The 17,686-nt window shown below is 38.6% G+C and overlaps 1 protein-coding gene across 1 annotated transcript in view; it reads left to right on the forward strand.

Moving 5' to 3' along the window:
* The first annotated feature begins 2,072 nt into the window (after positions 1-2,072).
* pacrg (PARK2 co-regulated) overlaps positions 2,073-17,686 on the forward strand; it is a 145,706-nt gene continuing 130,092 nt past the window's right edge. The window contains exon 1 of the mRNA XM_023277459.3: positions 2,073-2,269. Within this exon, the coding sequence (XP_023133227.1) occupies positions 2,201-2,269 (69 nt within the window). The 5' untranslated portion in view covers positions 2,073-2,200. The remainder of the gene's footprint in view (positions 2,270-17,686) is intronic.

Here is a 17,686-nt window from a genome sequence, read left to right on the forward strand (position 1 = left end):
TAATCCTCTGAGGGGAAGTGGAGGGAGAAAGAAGGAGAGACCAGCATTGAATGCTGACAGGGACATAACTTGCCTTCCCTGCATACCTTGTTTACAGTCTCCCTCTCTGCTACTATACGCTCCTCTCTCAATGGAGCCATAAAAAACAAATAGGGGCTTTTAGAGAAATTGCCTGTGCACTGAAGATTAATAACAGTTGCACAAGTTCACCCAAGAAAGTCTCCAGAGGCAAAAACGATATTGGAAGATTAAAAGTGCCACATCCCTAAATTGGAATGATTCAGTGCTCAGACCGCTCTCTAACCAGCTTATTGAGAGGCAGGGCTTCGGTCGAAATGCCAGACAAAGAGCGTCATTAAGTATTTACTTCTGGATGAGGGTCCACTGCATAAGTATAATGATGAGCTGAGAGTGTGATTGATCCTCTGAGTCTGTGATGGAAGTGGCCCAGGAGCCGCTGCAGGAAAAAGACAGCGTGAGGTTAGGTCATCTTTTCACTGTTGTAGCCCATTAGTTTAAATGAAGTAAGGAGAGCAGCCATTTGACCCACTGCTATCATTTAAGAAAAGACCAAAATGCAGTGCAAATCTTTCGGCAGGCTATTGGAGCTTGCAGATGATGAAACTCTAACTCCTCTGACCTCATGATAATAGGAAAATTAGGTATGAAGCTGAGATATCATATCAGAAGCATCAACCCCACAAGCAGGGAATGTGCTCATGACATTAGCTAACATTACCTACAATGTTTTAAAGAAAACATGAGGTCAAAAGTTAACTAATACAGAGATTTTGAATTGAATATTTAGAGGATGTCTGGAAGATGTTCTCAAATCTACATGCAGAAAATATTTTCAAGACGTTACTGAGGTCTCAGAGGACAGAATTTATTTATTTTTTGTAAAACCTTCCTGTATTTTTACATGTTGACAAAGGTAGTACATTTTACATGCAATATGTTGTTGTGGTAACATATTATAGAACATCCTTCCATAAAACATTTCCACATGATACAACAAAGCACAAAGAACATTTTTAGAATGCCTTGAGAAAACTTTATGCCACCTTTAAGAAGAACTTTCTCAAAACATTTTTAGAGCAAGACTGTTTTAGCTGTGTTACTATCCAGCCAGAATATATTTGTTCAGATAACATTTATGAGAACGTTCTTTAAAGTTATAGCAATGTTTTTGGTGGGAGGTTTTATTTTAGTTCTCAGTATGTTCTTCTTAAAGGTGTAATAACTACAGCCATTGTAAAAATGTTTGGTATAACATTGCCAAACTGTTTTGAACGAACATTCCTAAAAAACAGTTTTCTGAATGCTGCAATGCATTTCTTTGCCATCATGCAACATCGTAAAACATTATGGAAATGTTTTCAGAGGAACATTCTGTAATGTTGTACCTGAACAGCAACTCCCAAATGTTCTCCAAATATTGCAATTCATAATGTTCCACCTTTTTGATATATCACATTACAAAATAGATTTAAAAAAAAAATGATTTGATGCCTTCTTTAACTTCTTTAAAACCTGTAATGAATGTTAGCTTGAGAACGTTCTTCTTTTATTATCATGCAGCATTGATTTGTGCCATCCTCCAAATTAAAACGTTGTGTCATAGTTGACCTTTGACCTTGTAAGGCATGATTTGAAAAGGTAATTATCTGTAAAACGTTCTTTAAGCATTAAATCAAAACTTCAAAACATTTTTGAACTTGTAGAGGACAATGACCAATATTGTGGGAACATTACCTGCTAGTTGGAAGTCCTGAGGAAAAAATTATATATAATACAACAACACACAAATGAAAAAGAAAGAATAACTAGGCTAAAATAATATTTACATTACATTATTTTGCTGTAATGTCTTTACTTTCTATTTTTTTTTTTTTTAAAGTAAAAATAGACAGTATAACCCATTTAATCCTCATTGTGAACACTCCTCTACTTGTTTGCACCCATGGCACTTTGATCTGCATATTTTCAGCAGTGCCCTGAAGTTCCTATGGCAACAAAGCGACACACACACACACACACACACACACACACGTCTCCGCAGCAACCGGACCAAAGCGTCTCCGAAGTTGCATAGCAACCACTACTGAAACCAACGGGCGTCAAATTTTCTTTTTTGAGCAAATTTGAGCAACATTTGTCTTTTGACTGGATTCAGCTGAGACGACAGCAGCTGTGGAAAATGTCGAAGAAGAAGACGGAGGTGAAAGCAGAAGGCTTCACCGTGAGGTCCACCTTGAAAAACGCAGTGGTGAGTGAAGTTAGTCTACGTTAGCTTTGTGTTAGCTAGTGTGTGTATGCAGTGTCCATTTGTAGTCTGCAGCGTGTGTCAGAGGGAGGTTGAGTTGTGTTTTGTGCGGTCCATGCACACTGACAGCACCAGGACGTTATCAAGATGAAGTAGCAATTGATGGGGAAAAAAACGGAGGGAGGCAGAGAGAGGGTAGAGTTTTATCTGCCGCTTTAAACGATCATCTTGTCCTTTCTGTTACTCTCTGTTTTTTCCCCTTACTCTCTTGCTATTCATGAGAAGTTATTATTTTCTGCTCTACGTGCAGAACAAAAAAAGAAAAGAAAGAGGATCAAAAAGAAAGGAAAAAAGACAAAAAACAGACAAAACAAAAACACAAAATAATCAAACAAAAAAATATACATATATATACAATAACATATATTCACATATCTATACATGTACACATACATACATACACACACATATATATATATACATATATACATATACATATATATATATATATATACATATATATATACATATACATACAGATACACATACACATATTCTTCCCTTTCCCACCGCCTTCTACTCCCCCCCTCCCCTTTTCTTTTTATGAGTTATGTAACCGAAACAAGGAATATGCAGAAGCCAAGGCTTATTTTGCCTATCATGTACAATCCATAGTATCACCCAGCATATCAGTAATACATGAAATAAAAGACAAAAAGAAAAAAACAAAACAAGACTTTACTCTAAATTGTTCTTCTTATCATTTCACGTCAGTCATTTTACATTTTAATCCTGGATTATTTTGCCTGTCAGTGCTTTTTTGAAACTCACCAAAGATCTACACAGTTTCAACTCATCACTAAGTCCATTCCATAAAATAACCCCCAAATGTGAAACACATCTGTATTTAACATTAGTTCTTCTATGACCTCTTTCAAAGACACCCTGTCCTCTTAAATTATAATTTTTTTCTCTTAATTTAAAAAATTGTTGAATACAGGTAGGAAGACTTTTATTCTTTACACGAAATAGTATTTCTAATGTTCTTAAATATACAATATCTAAAAATTTCAAGGTGCAAGATTCTATAAATAGTTTATTAGTAGTTTCACAGTAGGAAGCTTTATATATCTTAAATTGCCCAGGGTGATGGGGAAGCAAAAGAAAGGGAGAAGGCCTAAATATTCTCTCTTTCCTACCATCATTCAGCTGCCCCTGTTCTCCTTCTCTGTGTGTGTGTGTGACTCTGTTTGGTCAGACAAGCCTGAGTGGGTTTCACACAAGTATGGAGATTTGAGAACTCTAAAATTATCCAATAACTTTTATGGGCTAAATGACTCTTTAAAATCCCATTCCAAAGCTATAACGCAATGATTAGACACGATGAAACTCAGAAACCATGTGCTGAGAAAAATGCCAATGCTGTGTTTTTTTTATAACAGCATTTGCGTTTTATAGACTAACATGCTTGTGGGATGCATTTGGAGTCTTACGCAGTACTAGATTTGAGAATTAATATTATTTTTAAAGCTCAAAGTTTTGTATTTGCATTGTAGCGGTGCCTCATGTCTTACTATTCCTGGATTATGATTTCTTACTGGACTATCGTGGACCTCCGATGTAGCTAAACTGTGTTGAAGGAACTGGCTAATTTCCAAAGACAGTCCTCTCATTTCCCACAAATGAAGATGGATCAGGCTCGTGTAATGGGTTGTACAACAACAGGCATTAGTCTTTATTGACTTCATGGACTTTATTGATAGGTCAGTAAAACCAGCTTTTTTGGGGGCCAAAAAATAGATTATTATTAGAAATGTGCACTAATTATATCTGGATTGGTCTTCTGTTTTCTGCAGCTTTTAATTTATTAGAGAAATATGAGTCTGTAATTCTGTTGTCATTGTTTTCCACGGTTTAGTGTACCAGCGGAATTGCGGTATGCACTGAAATTTGCCGGACCAGCAGCTTTAAATATAATCTTGCGGAAATAGGATGATGTGTGAAACTGGCTTTTGCCACCAAAGGCCACTGAAAGATGTACATGCATCCCGCTGTGCTCTGGTGGGCTGTGGGAAGAGCTAAGGTGATAGACTGTAAGCTGCTGAAGTAAACAAGCCTCCTGGCAGCGCGTTTCACAGGCATCCTTTCTTTTGGCATGCATAAACTTGAGCTAATCAGTGCTTGTGTGAGGTTGTGCAAAAGTAAAATGCGGCACCACACTGAAACCTGTGTCGATTATAGCTCTTGTCTACTGTCGATGTTGCTCTGTGCAAGTTTGAGTCGTTTTGCATGAATGAGTTACAAAGACTGTTGGTGTTACTCGATATTGAACAATTTTTCACAAACTGTTGTTCACTTTTTGTCATCAGAACCATGGAAAACTAAAGTTTTTACATTTATGTGAGCAGCATTATGAGTTTTGTTGAGTTTTGCTCTGCTTTGCAAGGATGCAGAGTTATACTGGGAACATTGAGACATATTGGCTGTTGCTTGATTCTCACTTGGCATCTTTTCAAACAGACATTAATGTAACAGCAATATTTCCTAAATTTAACTTAACTTTGGAATGCAACTCATGATTATTTTCATTGTTGATAGTTTTTTTTTGTCGATTAAACATCTACTTGTTTGGTCTCTAAAATATCAGATTTTGGTGAAAAATGACAATCAGCATTTCCCAAAGCCCAAGTAGACATCCTTACATGTCTTGTTGGCTAGAATCCAAAGATATTCAGTTGTCATGTCATAGAAGATTAAAGAAACCTGAAAATATTCACATTTAAGAAGCTGGAATCAGAGATCTTTTTGTCAGACAAATCACTCATTTTAATAGCTTCTAACTAATTGATCAATTCGTGCAGCTCTAGCTTCAATGAACATATTGCTGGAACTAGTTGCACTAATTCACTAGGAAAATCTCCAGAGACAAGGACAATATTGGAAGATTAAAAGTGCCACGTGCTTGCATTGAAATGATTCAGAGCTCGGGACGTTCTCTAACCAGCTAATTGAGAGTCAAGGCTTTGGTCCACCTGCCAGACAAAGAGCTTCATTAAGTATTTACTTCTGGATGAGGATCCGCTGCACGAGTATAATGATGAGCCGACGGTGTGATCGATTCTGTGTCTGTGATGGAAGTGCGGTGGCCAGGGAGTTGCGGCAAAGCACAGGAAAAGACAGGTCATCCGGGGTGAGGTTAGGCTGTCTTTATACTACTCACAGCCCATTTTTTGTAATGGGTCACGTGACTTTTCTTGAGACTGAACGGTTATTCGCGAGCAAGTTCAGTTGAAGTTGTCAGTCGTCAGAAATGCTGCTGTGTTTCGGTTCGTGTGAATAGGGGAGATGTCTCACTTACTACTTCCTCCTGCTTTGAATTCTCACTTGGATGTGGTGGCTGGTGAGCAACCACCATATGTGCTTACATTGACACTTTGAGGCATTCTTTTTACGTGACGATCTCTCAGGCAATTATCCGTAACATATTTTTAGAGACAACACCAAGCTCTTCATTAGAATTGTCTTCTTTAAGGGTGTAAGTGAAGACATATGGCTTACAGTATAAGACATTTTCTTTTTTTCCAAGTATTTCAAAATCAGGCTAACAGGCAGATTTGGCAACATGCTTTGTCAGGAATGTGGCCAAAACTTCTTTTTATTAAGGGGCTTCTAAAAATACCTTATATTCGCGTATATTTTGATTTGTGTTTTGTTTTGATGCTGACAGCTTGGAGTTGGTTCATGGGGAAACGAGAGCACAGCGTCAGAAGTTGAGGCATCCGTGGTCAGCAATAATTTAATGAATGAATCGCAGTGTCAGTTTAATAATTGCTGTCATCAGTCCCATTGGTTCTCACTTTCATATCTTCTATTTTCCTGAAAATGTTGACTGTCTTGCCTTTGGTGCTTTGATGCAAACAATTCAACTAGGTCTCCCTTCCTGAGCCACTACATTTTGTTTAAAAAAAAAAAAAATTTTTAAGACAGCTAATGCCTTGTTACGTTCACACCGCACATAAAAGAACTGGGCCTATGTGATGAATGCAGGTGGAAGAGCTGCACAGTTCTGATGACAACAGTAAATACTTGAAATTGAAACTGCAGCATCCTTTTTTTTATTCTTTGCCTTGAGATGCAAAAGAGGCAGTCAGTGCTATCATTGACTTCCTCCTCCTTTTTTGAAGGTCATAAACAAATCTCCTGTCAAGTGCTTTCATGAGGAAGGCTCCTGCAAAGCCCTTTAATATTCACCATCTCCCCAGAGGATCTGCTATGTCTGGCTGGAACATGAATGATACTTGCACACTGCCATACCACTGGCTAAATCCTCAACAAAAACCATTACATTTTTCAGAGGCTTGCTTGTGTCTGTTGCCTTCTGTTTTTTTTCTCTCCCCCCCGTGGTCACGGACATATCACTCCAGAGAGGGCGGCTTTGCGGAGAGCTGTGATTTGTAGGTAACGACAAGGCCATTTCAAGCCTTGAAAGGGTATGGGGACTTGAAGCATAGGCTTATTATGCTTTAAGGTATTTGTGGTCATAGAAATTGAATCAATAGCACAGGACCCTGAAACTGCAACCCTCTCTCTTTTTTTTCTTTCTTGTGATTCATCCTCAAGCATTTAAAGAGAAAAAAAGATGCGCTTTACATTCAGGTGGGAGGTCGTCACCCTGTGTTTCATACAGAGAGGGGAACAACACTGTTATTTTTCTGTGTCAGAGACTTATTCCACCTAGGTGACACCAAAAAAAAAAAAAAAAAAAAGACAGGTTTGGGGCAAGAGCGCAAATATCTGTGCAGCGCTGTGATATGAATGAACATGAATATGCACCATGAATGTGGACAAAAAATAAAGAAAAAGACAATATAGTTGTTTCTGAGTTTAACAAGTGATATGGATGAAATTGTTTTCAAGGTATAAATGATTGGAAATATTTTAGGTAAATCGTGCAAATTAATTACTTTGTGGCATTATTGTGACACTTTAAAGACTACTGATCAAATCTAACATTGTTTTTAAGCGGACTTAATGTCTGTACTACGAAGCAAAATTTGAATTTATCGATTAGAACGGTGGTTCACTTATTACTTACGGTACATCACCATGGTGGAGAAAATCACACAAAGCTCATTTCATAGATGAAAGGGGCAGATAAGAGGGGTTTTTTTCAAAGCCATTTCATTGATCTCTATGTCTTTTTTAGTGTAATACAACCCAAAAATAGATAAATTCAAATTCTAAAGCCTGATAGTCGTTGGGTTGACCTTATATTTGCAATAGGTCTACTTGTTGGTTTGAATGAGCTGTTCTTTACTTGCTCTCATGTCTATTTACCATCATCAGTATTGCAGCTGAAAAAGTAAGGCTAAGACTGTCTTGTATACCAGAAGAAAACACCTAAGCAACACATTCATTTAATACAATATGCAATTGTAATTATAGTCAGATCTACTCATGCCCTAATAATTTCATTGGGGTATTGATAAGACTGTTAACTTAAGCATTCACACAGTCTGCAGTTATTTGTTGGCTTCCTTTCCTGCTTTGGCTGCTTCAGTTCTGTTGCTTTTAGTCCAAATGATGTGATTTAAAATCTTCCTATGACTCAAATATTACCGTTTGCTCTTAATATGCCACTCTTGCAATTAGTCATCTGTTGCCAGCTTCACCTCTTTCATGTGAATGCACTCATAAACTCTGGTTTGATTTACTCTGTTGATCAGCAACTTAATGAGACAGCGGTTGTTGGGTTTAGTGAAGCCAGACAATGAAAAGATTCCCGGATTATGCTGAACTTGCTTCGTAGTACAGGTCTCTGTATTGATATGCAACATTGTCAACAGTGGTCTAAAAGACATTTTTCATAGCAGAGACTTTTTTCTTTTGTGTGTGGGGGAGGGCAAATTTGAAATTCAACAGGAAATGGGTAGAACAAGACCAAGGGAATGACCATTTACTGTATAGAAAGATGAATGAATTCATGTGACATCACCTGATAGAAGTTTTTAAGGTCAGTGTGGTGGCTCTGGCGTCCACCATCTTGTCAATGCCTGACTCCCTTTAAATTCCGCCTAATACAAAAATTAACGAAGTGGAAGTGTGGGTAATGCAAACATCTCTGGGCCTTGGACTGTCTGATGTTCTGCCTGTCCCTCAAGGCAGCCACATGAGCCTTATTTATGACCTATGCATAAGTATCAATACAATTTAAACCAGTGAGCTATAGAATAATTCATCCCTCCAGCAGTTGTCAATAATGTGGAAACTAGCTATAGAGACTATAGCCATTTTTGTACCAGGATGTAAACATGTTTCTTTCTGCTCTAAAGATAAGCATTTTAACATGGACGTCTATGAGGACTGATTTCGCTCAAGTGGCCATGTGAGGAACTGCATTTTTTTGCCACTTCATTTTTCCAGCACTGGGGTTTGCCCCTTGGGAGGAACATGCAGCAAATGGATTATCCACCTGAGAATCAAACTGCGGTCTCACTGCACTGTTGCATCCATGTGGTATATTCCCTAACCATTAAGGGCCACCCACATGGTAGATTCTTAGTTATCATAGCAAGAAAAGCACAAGTGTAACAAACAGTAATTGATGATGGTTACATTCCATGCCTTTCTAAGTATCCCATGCACTGACAGTGCACCTGAATGAAATGCAGCTATCATTAGTCTTATGTGAAAAAGCCCACGCAACAAGGAATATTGAAGGGATGATTATCACACTATTAGTGGTACGGCAAAATCTCTGACAGTTGACAAATTGGTATCCTTCGCTGTATAGTGTGTTATTGTCTCGTTGTCCAACCCAATCACAGCGTGCAGAGTAATTCAAGCATTGAAATCAGACAGGATTGCCATTTTTTCATTTTCCTAACCAATACCCAGAGAGTCATTTACCCCACTTTAGGCTGACACAGATGTGGTGGTAGAGGTTGCTAGGAAAATTTAACGCAACACTTTCTCCAATGGGAGGAAACAGCTGTCACTGGCAAGGTCTCTTTAAATTACTGAAGTCAGAAATGTGGGCAGCCATTCAGAAGTGTGCAACCAGGACCACTTATTCATGTCTCTGTGCCTTAAGTCCTATTTAAAGGCAAAAACATCTGGTCAATAACTATCGAGCTCACTTATGATCAGCCCTGTAGATAGGGAATTGATTTATAGACTCCTGAAGATGTGAAATGTATGACCTTAGATCATCATCATGCCCTGTAATTGATTTATGTAGTCTGTAATTTGTTGATGGTTTGCCATAACACATCCTGTAATGCTTCCTCTTTCTGCCTGGTGCTTTTATGCTTTAACAACGACCGTCTCTGAGGATATTTTCAAGGGCTTAAGTGTCACAAAGGTCTTTTCTCAAAGGAAATAACCTTTTATGAGAAGACATGAAAGAAAGGATGAAAGCTATAAATGTTTCTGCACATACAATGCAGTGCTTTATATGCTAAAGTGAGGATGATTTATTTATAGGTTAATTTCTTATAAAGTCAGGTTAGTATTTGATATGATCACCCTTTGTCTTTGAAGTTTCCTATAGGTACACTTGCAAAGAGCTTTTCGAAGTGCTCAGAACGGAGGTTGCTCCAAACATCTTGCAAAATTTAGTCCGTCAGTTGCTTCTGTCTCTTCAATGTAACCTCAGCCTGAGTTTCTGATGTTGAGATCAGACACAACACACACACTCAATCACACAGACCTTTTTAATTTCACTTGAGAGGCCAAATCAACACAAACCACACCCGATCCCAGCCTCATCTTTCGTGCGGCGAGAGTCTGCAGATCCCTGACACGATGGACTGCCTGTATAAAAATCACACAGCATTTACTGTTTGCTTGGCCTCTGGGATAAAAATTGAGCTGGCAAACAGTGTCCCCAAGTCTGCTACAACACTCCCCACAGTCCGCCAGCTCCTTTCGCCTTCCAGCCCCACCATCATCCCTGGCTCACCCGACTAACCTCGGGGGACAGATGGAGACTCCGTGCCAGGGAACGTGACCTCCATATCTTATTCTCTTCCTCCCCCGCAGCATCATCATTAGATACCTGAGCAGACGTCTCGGCCTCTTGTGCTGTCTCCCTCTCTGTCTTTATCTCTTTCTTTCTCTGCAGAGCCTCCGTTCAACCAGTCAGGACACTGAACAAGAAAACATTTTCACAGCTACTACGCAATCACTTTATATACACTATTAATCCTAAACCAAACCAATTAAATAATTAAAGCATAATAGGAGGTAACAGAGCATAGACACATTTTGATTTAATTGTGTTGTATCAGTTTTGCTTTATTGGATAGTTTAGAAGCATGCTTTGTTAAGATTGTGTCAGAGGAGTGTTGATTCACGTCTTTGCTATTTGCCTTTGATGCTCTCACCCCTGAGTGTCATCTTAATAAATGAATCCATCTGAGCAAATTAAACAAGTGACAGTTTGGAATTGATCCTTGATTAGGGTTTAAATGAGTCTTGAATTTCAGTGCAACCTGATTAAATGTAATCTCACTTTAAATTGCTATATAAACCTCGTTAAAATGCTGTCTTTAATTTGATTTAGCTCTGAAGTAATCCTGATTTTAAAGTTTGTCTAATGGCCTTATGTGCATTAGTTAAAGCTTCATTTAAAATGATTAAATCCTTTCTTCTATCCACTGGAAAGCACCACAGGGTGGAATAATCACAACAAACAGAACACAAACACGGCAAGTCGGAGATTAAAAAACAAAAAAGCCCATTGTCAGTTGTATAGATAGCAGGCAGTTGTTGACCAAGATTGAATTCTTGAAAGCTTTTATGAAGATAAATTTTTGTATTTAATATTTTTATTCACTGTCAAAATCATTCCTTCCCATCGCTCCAGACACATTTACCTGACACAGGGACTCATAATGTTCCCAGCGTGATACAAAAATTGGCCATGAAGCCGGCTGGGGTGTTTGGTGTTTGTGTTGCGTCTTGCCAATGCAAGTCAAATTGAGCAAGTTTCCTCCATTGGATGTTTTCCTGTAGATTCCCTCACCTGTCTGCTTGCCTGCCTCACTTTTACTGCCTCGTGGAAGTGTTTTCTAAACTAGCAGTGCTTGTAGACTCACACACACACATCCTTGCACACACTATTTTTCTGCATCCGTCTTTCCTTCCCCCAGCTCCTGCCTTCTCATCTTATCAGTAGCAGAAGCCTGCAGTCCATCCCAGTGAGCAGCTGGGTTATTTGAGGAAGAATTGAGTCATGGTAAAACAGGTTAAATTGGCAATGGGCTGTGGAGGCCTGCTGGCGTTCTCATTACTATCGATCAACCACGGGGCCTAAAGGCCTTGAGTGGACGGAGCATTGGCTGACTCAGAAATCTTACAGTTTTCCCCATAACTTTTTACTTTGTTGACTTTAGCTGCTTTGCGCCTTACATGAAATACTGTGGGGGGAAAAACACAGAACTGATACAAAGAAGAGCATCTTAAACCTTGTGTAAAGTGAGACGCTACAGGTAAATAAAGTAAAATATATTTTAATAGGTATAACTATGAAATTTTTCCAGCTGATTACAAGTTAAGTGTTATATCTAAAAATATTTTTGAATTAATTTCAAGAACAGAAATCTAAGAATTGGATACAGTCAGGATCAAAATTATTGATTCCTTTTGTTGACATATCAGAGCTGAATAGTGTAACAGAGGGGATTTTGAGTATCTTTTATCAATCAAATTAGCAAATAGTGTCAACAGACAGAAAAAAACATGTTTTCATAATGTAATACAAACAAGGCAATGGCTGATATATAAACAAACGAACTTAGTTAGGAATAAAACTGGAAATTTTTGTTTATGTAAGTGCTATTGAAGTGGAGATTTCCTGCTCAAAGTCTGAGAAAAGACTCATTTTGAGAAAACAGCCTTTAAACATATGCTTTGTAAAGTTCCACACATTTCTACTGGAAATAAATTTAACTGCTAGTTAACACACTTCCCCAGGTGATTACTCCGACAATTATTTTTGCATTAGTTTAAGTTTTCCAAAATGTTTTTTTCATATGCAAATAAGGCATGTTCTAATTTACATAAATGTTAAATCAACAAAATGTAGTAGATAAACAACTAAATCTGCGTTTTAAATCTTTTCTTTCCACCACTTTAAAAGAAGACATATTATGGAAGCAAAACATCCCAAATTTTCAAAAATTGACCAGAGCATGAAAAAACAACGTTTCTGCCTGTAGTGTCTTACCTCGAGATATTTTTTTTATCTCCATAAAATGTTGTTAATTAAAAGTGTTCATAAAAGGGAAGCAAAGCCTGACTGTGGAATGCCATTTTGAAATGCTGCTTTGATCCTCTAAAGCCTTGACTTGGTGTTTAGATCACATGGAAAATCTGCATTTCAACTCAGGATGAGATTTGGCACAACTTACACACAGTAGTTTCTCTGCTTCATGTTCCTTCCACCAGGTATCAACAAATAGATTAGGTTATAATTGATGGCACGCCATCTGAAGTGCATGACTGCTGAAATGTCTGTGACCTTTTCCGTGGTTGAGGAAAACACCATCTGGAAACTTCAGTCAGATATGGAGAAGTATTTCCACAACATTCTATCATGACCTTATTGGAAGTGCTCGGCTGATTATGTCTATTATGTTTGCTTTCCTCAGAGCTTGGTTGACAATTACACTGGCCTCTGTGTTTGTTATGTTCTCCTTCAAGCCCTTGTAGCTTGCATTCTAATTAGATGGCTTTTAATAGAGAATGTTTATTGCTCCTTGCAGGGTCTCTATTTTCTGCTCTGGAGTTAATTAGCCCTATGTCATGTGATAACCAACGCAGAGGACACCTAGACCTATGCCTTTTCTATGAGCAGTGTCCTTCTTGCATCAAAATTAACAATACAGAGCACTGACTGAATTACGTGCTTGGTCTCACTTAGTCTCAGTTGTTTTTAATGCAGAGATGAATGTGAGAAAGCGCTTTGATGTTGCTATAATGAACACACACGCACAGAATGCAATTGACACGGGTTATTTTGTTCATTGGACAACAAAAACTATACCATGCAGGGTTTTTCTTGGCTCAGAATGAGCCTTGTGGGGGTGACTACATGACAGTTGGCATGATCGGTCCATTGCGTGTGCCAAAAGTTCCTCTATGTGGGAAAAGCACTGCCATACAATACCATAAAATCAGTTTACTTATTATACTTCAGCTTAAAATGTTGTCAGCTTTCACTCCATCCTATTTTAACCGGCTTGAAGACAACAGTGTAATGCCTGGATGTAACACAAATTAGTATTGGGCCAATTTATTTTTTCTAAATTTATTGATGCTGTCCTAAAATCATAGAAATATCTGTGCATAAAAATATAATTAAGAATATTATTTGGGAAACCTACTCGTATCTAAGTAAATTTCATATTCTTCAATAGTCATTGTAACTTTGATAAATTCTGTTTTAAATTCCAGAGTTTTTCATAGGGTCCTGGAGAGCTTAGATACTGTGTGTGAATTACATTTTTGACCATTATTATTGCAGTATTTACAATAAAAAAAAAAAAAAACGCAAAACAAATATACAGACAAACTTAACAAAAACACAACGTTGTTTGAACGTTGATGTTTTCACCCAGCGTAGCCATCTGAGAGTATTATAGTGTTTGGCTACTTGTCAGAGTTTCTTTTCAGTCAGATGTCTGCAGGTGAGTCACTTTATGGTGCATGTGGACCTTTACAGCCAGTTCACTGACTTACTGTAGTTCCTCTTCGCTTTCATTTTTATCTCACAATCGTTTTGTCTGACATCTTTTTTCACAAATTGTTTTCAAACTCATCATCTGTGACACAATTGTTAACTGTTTTAGAGATTTTCTTGCTGATTAATTTCTACAGTAAAGATGTGGATTCACACTATGAACTTGTTTATGCTTGTCATTGTTATATTGCCTCCACAGCAGCAAGACATGTTGCGGAATCCTTCAAAAACTCCTTCAAATTACCATTTGAGTGACACGACAGCACTTGCTGTTCTATAACATTAAGGGTGCAAACAACTCAAAAAGCAACACGCCGTGCAGAAGACTGATAGTATCTCTGCTTTCAAAAAGTATATCTGATAGTCTCCAAATATAAAACAACGCACTTTACAAAACCTACTTTTACAGAAAAAGAAAAAAAATTGTCTCATAATCTTGCATTCATCCAGAGCAGTACAGAACTCTGACAAACATTTTAAATGCTAGTTTGGCTTCAGAGTTTTATATAATTGAATTTCCAAAATAAAGGCAGAATTATAAAATAACCTTTGACTAAAACTTACACTATGGTATAAATTCAGACTGGTAAAGGCTAAAAAAAATTTAATTCATGAGTAGTTAAACTGTTAAGTCAACCAACTGAGCAACTCACTGCAACAGTCAGCAAAGACAGCAATGGGGCATCAATATACTATGAAAACCATTTTAACAGCGCGAAATCAACAGTGGGTAAATGACAAAGAACACTGGTTCTGCTCTACTGATGATTAAATGAAGGTTAGGTGGAGGTGATTTAGCAACTCAGAGGAGCCCTGAAACAAAGAGGCCAGAGGGTGGACATTTCCACCACTCCAGCATCAACCTGTAGGCTTCAAGTCTAGTCTCCTCTTTGGAGACTTTTTTTTATATTGTCGCTCTGCGGTCCCTGCTCAGTTGAGCACAATGTGTCCTTGGAGTCTTTCATCTTCAGTGATGTGAGGAGCGACAAGGTCAGAGATCTAGATGGCAAACAGTAGTGCTGCTCGCATTTTACATCTGCATAATAATCTATCCCATGTGAGTTGGATCACTGAAATACCAGTTACACACACTATAACTGGAACTACAATCACACAAAATGTCCTTAACATCATCATTAGAAATGCTGCCAAAGGTTGAAATCTGTTCAGCAGCATTTGTTTACTTTGTGTACAGTGTGTGTCCATTACGTCATTGTTGGTTAGTTTCAATTTGTGATCATTTTTCATCCTTTTTGAGCCAATTTGTCTGTATTTTTTCATGATTTTCAAACATATTCTGCTTGATCATAAGCGGTTTACAACTGAAAATTAAATACTTGGTCACTCAGCTAACAAATGCTTCAAGTTGGCTTTTAAGCTTACTTCTTTTGTAGCAGTGTTTGTAACTGAGGATCCAAATCCAGTCAGTTTTGATCAAATGTTTACATTTTGCTGTGTGCAACATTTCTATGTTAAGCGTCTTTGCCGTTATGTGAATGTACCTCTTAGATGTGACACAAAACCTTATATGAGATTCTGTTTAAGTGCAGTAAACTGACAGTACATTAGCCATTTGTGCACCCATCTTCCATCATTATCACCCTGACTTGTCCTTGTTAGAGGACAACAGGCCCTTCTTAGCGTACTAATCTGCCAGTGTTAGGTATGTGTTACGCACTTAACTACAGGGTCAAATGTGGCAGCTCACATACTGCCTGCATCAACATAATGGGAACCAGTAGCAGAAAAATCAATATATCTGACAAACACAGTTGTTCCAATCCAATAATGCCAAATGGTGGCCTTTGTTTTGCCACCCCCTACTTTGAAAATCTTTTAAAATCACCATCAATGCAATAACATTGGTCTGACCTTTTGCATTTTGCTGACCACTGCAGGGACCAAAGTGGGCTGTATATGTGTAGTCCCTCAAGGACAATTGCAAAATTCTCCATTCATTAGGGTGCACTACAATGGCAAGCTTGTAATGATGTTAGAAAACGAGCATCTTGCGATGTAAAAATATGTTTGTGTCAGAATACTTAATAAGGGAGTGATTTCTCCAAAGAGAAGAAGGCAGAGTAAAGCAGCACCAGCACCACACTCTAGTATACCAAATGCGGTTTAAAACGCACAGCAGCCAACTTCATCGATGGTGCTCCAGGGCTGTGGTGTTCTTCACCCGGTGCCAAGAAAGTAAACCTGCAAACCCTTTGAGATTAGAAGTCGTGTGTATGTTCCCTTGAAAATTCCACCGAGGATTACTCTGCTATTTAGCTCATGCCTCGCATCCAGCTGAGTCGAAGTGCTCCCAGTTGAAGGTGTGCTGGAGGCTACCGCTCTGCCGCAGCAAGCTGGTGAAGGCAGGGAACGGGAAGGGCTGGAAGGCAAAAGTACTCTGATACTGTCAGAAATGATCCACATCACGGCCTGGCAGCCCTCTGTTCCAGCCACCTCTGCTCATTACGCTCGTCGTCCGGAAACACCAAGCAAATTCTACTAACGAGTGTTTGATCAACACGCCACGCTGTAGCAGAGGAAGACAGGCAACCTGTTCATGACTCATTTTCTCCACCTCTCTCTCTCCTCCAGTTTTGTCTCTGTATTTTTTCCCTCTCTCCCTCCCACTCCCTTAAGACAGGGGAGAACAAAGGGAGACACAGAAGAAAAGCAATATAACCTCTTGGCCCTTATCTGCGGAGCACACCAGAGCATGTCTGGCCTCAGACGTGGCATTGCCTGTCCTTTGAAGGAGCTCATCTCCCTTTGATTTCAGCCAAATGGTTCAGCGCAGTGACAGATGCTCAACTTTCCATCTGCCACTCTGACACCCATCTCTTTAGTGTTGTTGAATCTAACTGACTTTGTTTGGAATGTCTGTCTGGCTGTCTGAATAAGGTTGTGACATGGATGCTGATGTGAGTGCTAATGTGGAAGATTGTCACTTAAACCTTCACTTGAAACAGATTAAAGAAACTCCCTGTCACTCTCTTTTTTTGAGGTCATCTGTACTATCTTGGCTGTAGTTTTACATTATCATTTTAGACATTTACTTAATGCTCTGATACCGAGTGATTTAATGAGGAGCCTTAAGGGTCATCATCATATTACCTTGACAGTATTCCTCTGAGATGGGCCACAGAAAGACATAAAAATTCAAGCCAAGGAGAGCCAGGCAGCCTTTTTATGACAGGGAACTAGAGTGAAGAGAGGGGAAAGATATTGCAGAGCGAATATGATTCTGTAGGGAGCGGATGACGTAGTGCACCTCTTAAAAAAAGAGTGTTAATTTAGTGATTGGTGATGAAAGACATTTTGCTGCCCAGACTGAACTTGGGACTTCATATTAAACTGTTCTCTAAATAATAAACAACAATATAATAATTTGAATAAATGCTTTAGTGTGATCTGTTTTTCAGAAGTTTTTTCAAGGCTTTTAGATCGACTACATCAAGCTACATCACTGGTTGGCAGTAAGACTGAAGCCACACTCTCTGCTATTGTAGCAAACCCTTGATTTTCCATTCACACGGCCTTGATTTATGCTCGTCATCAGAGATGTGGGATAGAGGAGGTGGCACAGAAAGACTTGTACTAATAGCCTAGACACCTGTTTCACTGTCAGAGCATCAGCAACCTGCAATGCAGGGCAAGAGGTGGAGAAGTGGGAGGAG

Source organism: Amphiprion ocellaris, chromosome 20 (assembly GCF_022539595.1).
Source record: "Amphiprion ocellaris isolate individual 3 ecotype Okinawa chromosome 20, ASM2253959v1, whole genome shotgun sequence".
Lineage (NCBI taxonomy): Eukaryota > Metazoa > Chordata > Actinopteri > Pomacentridae > Amphiprion > Amphiprion ocellaris.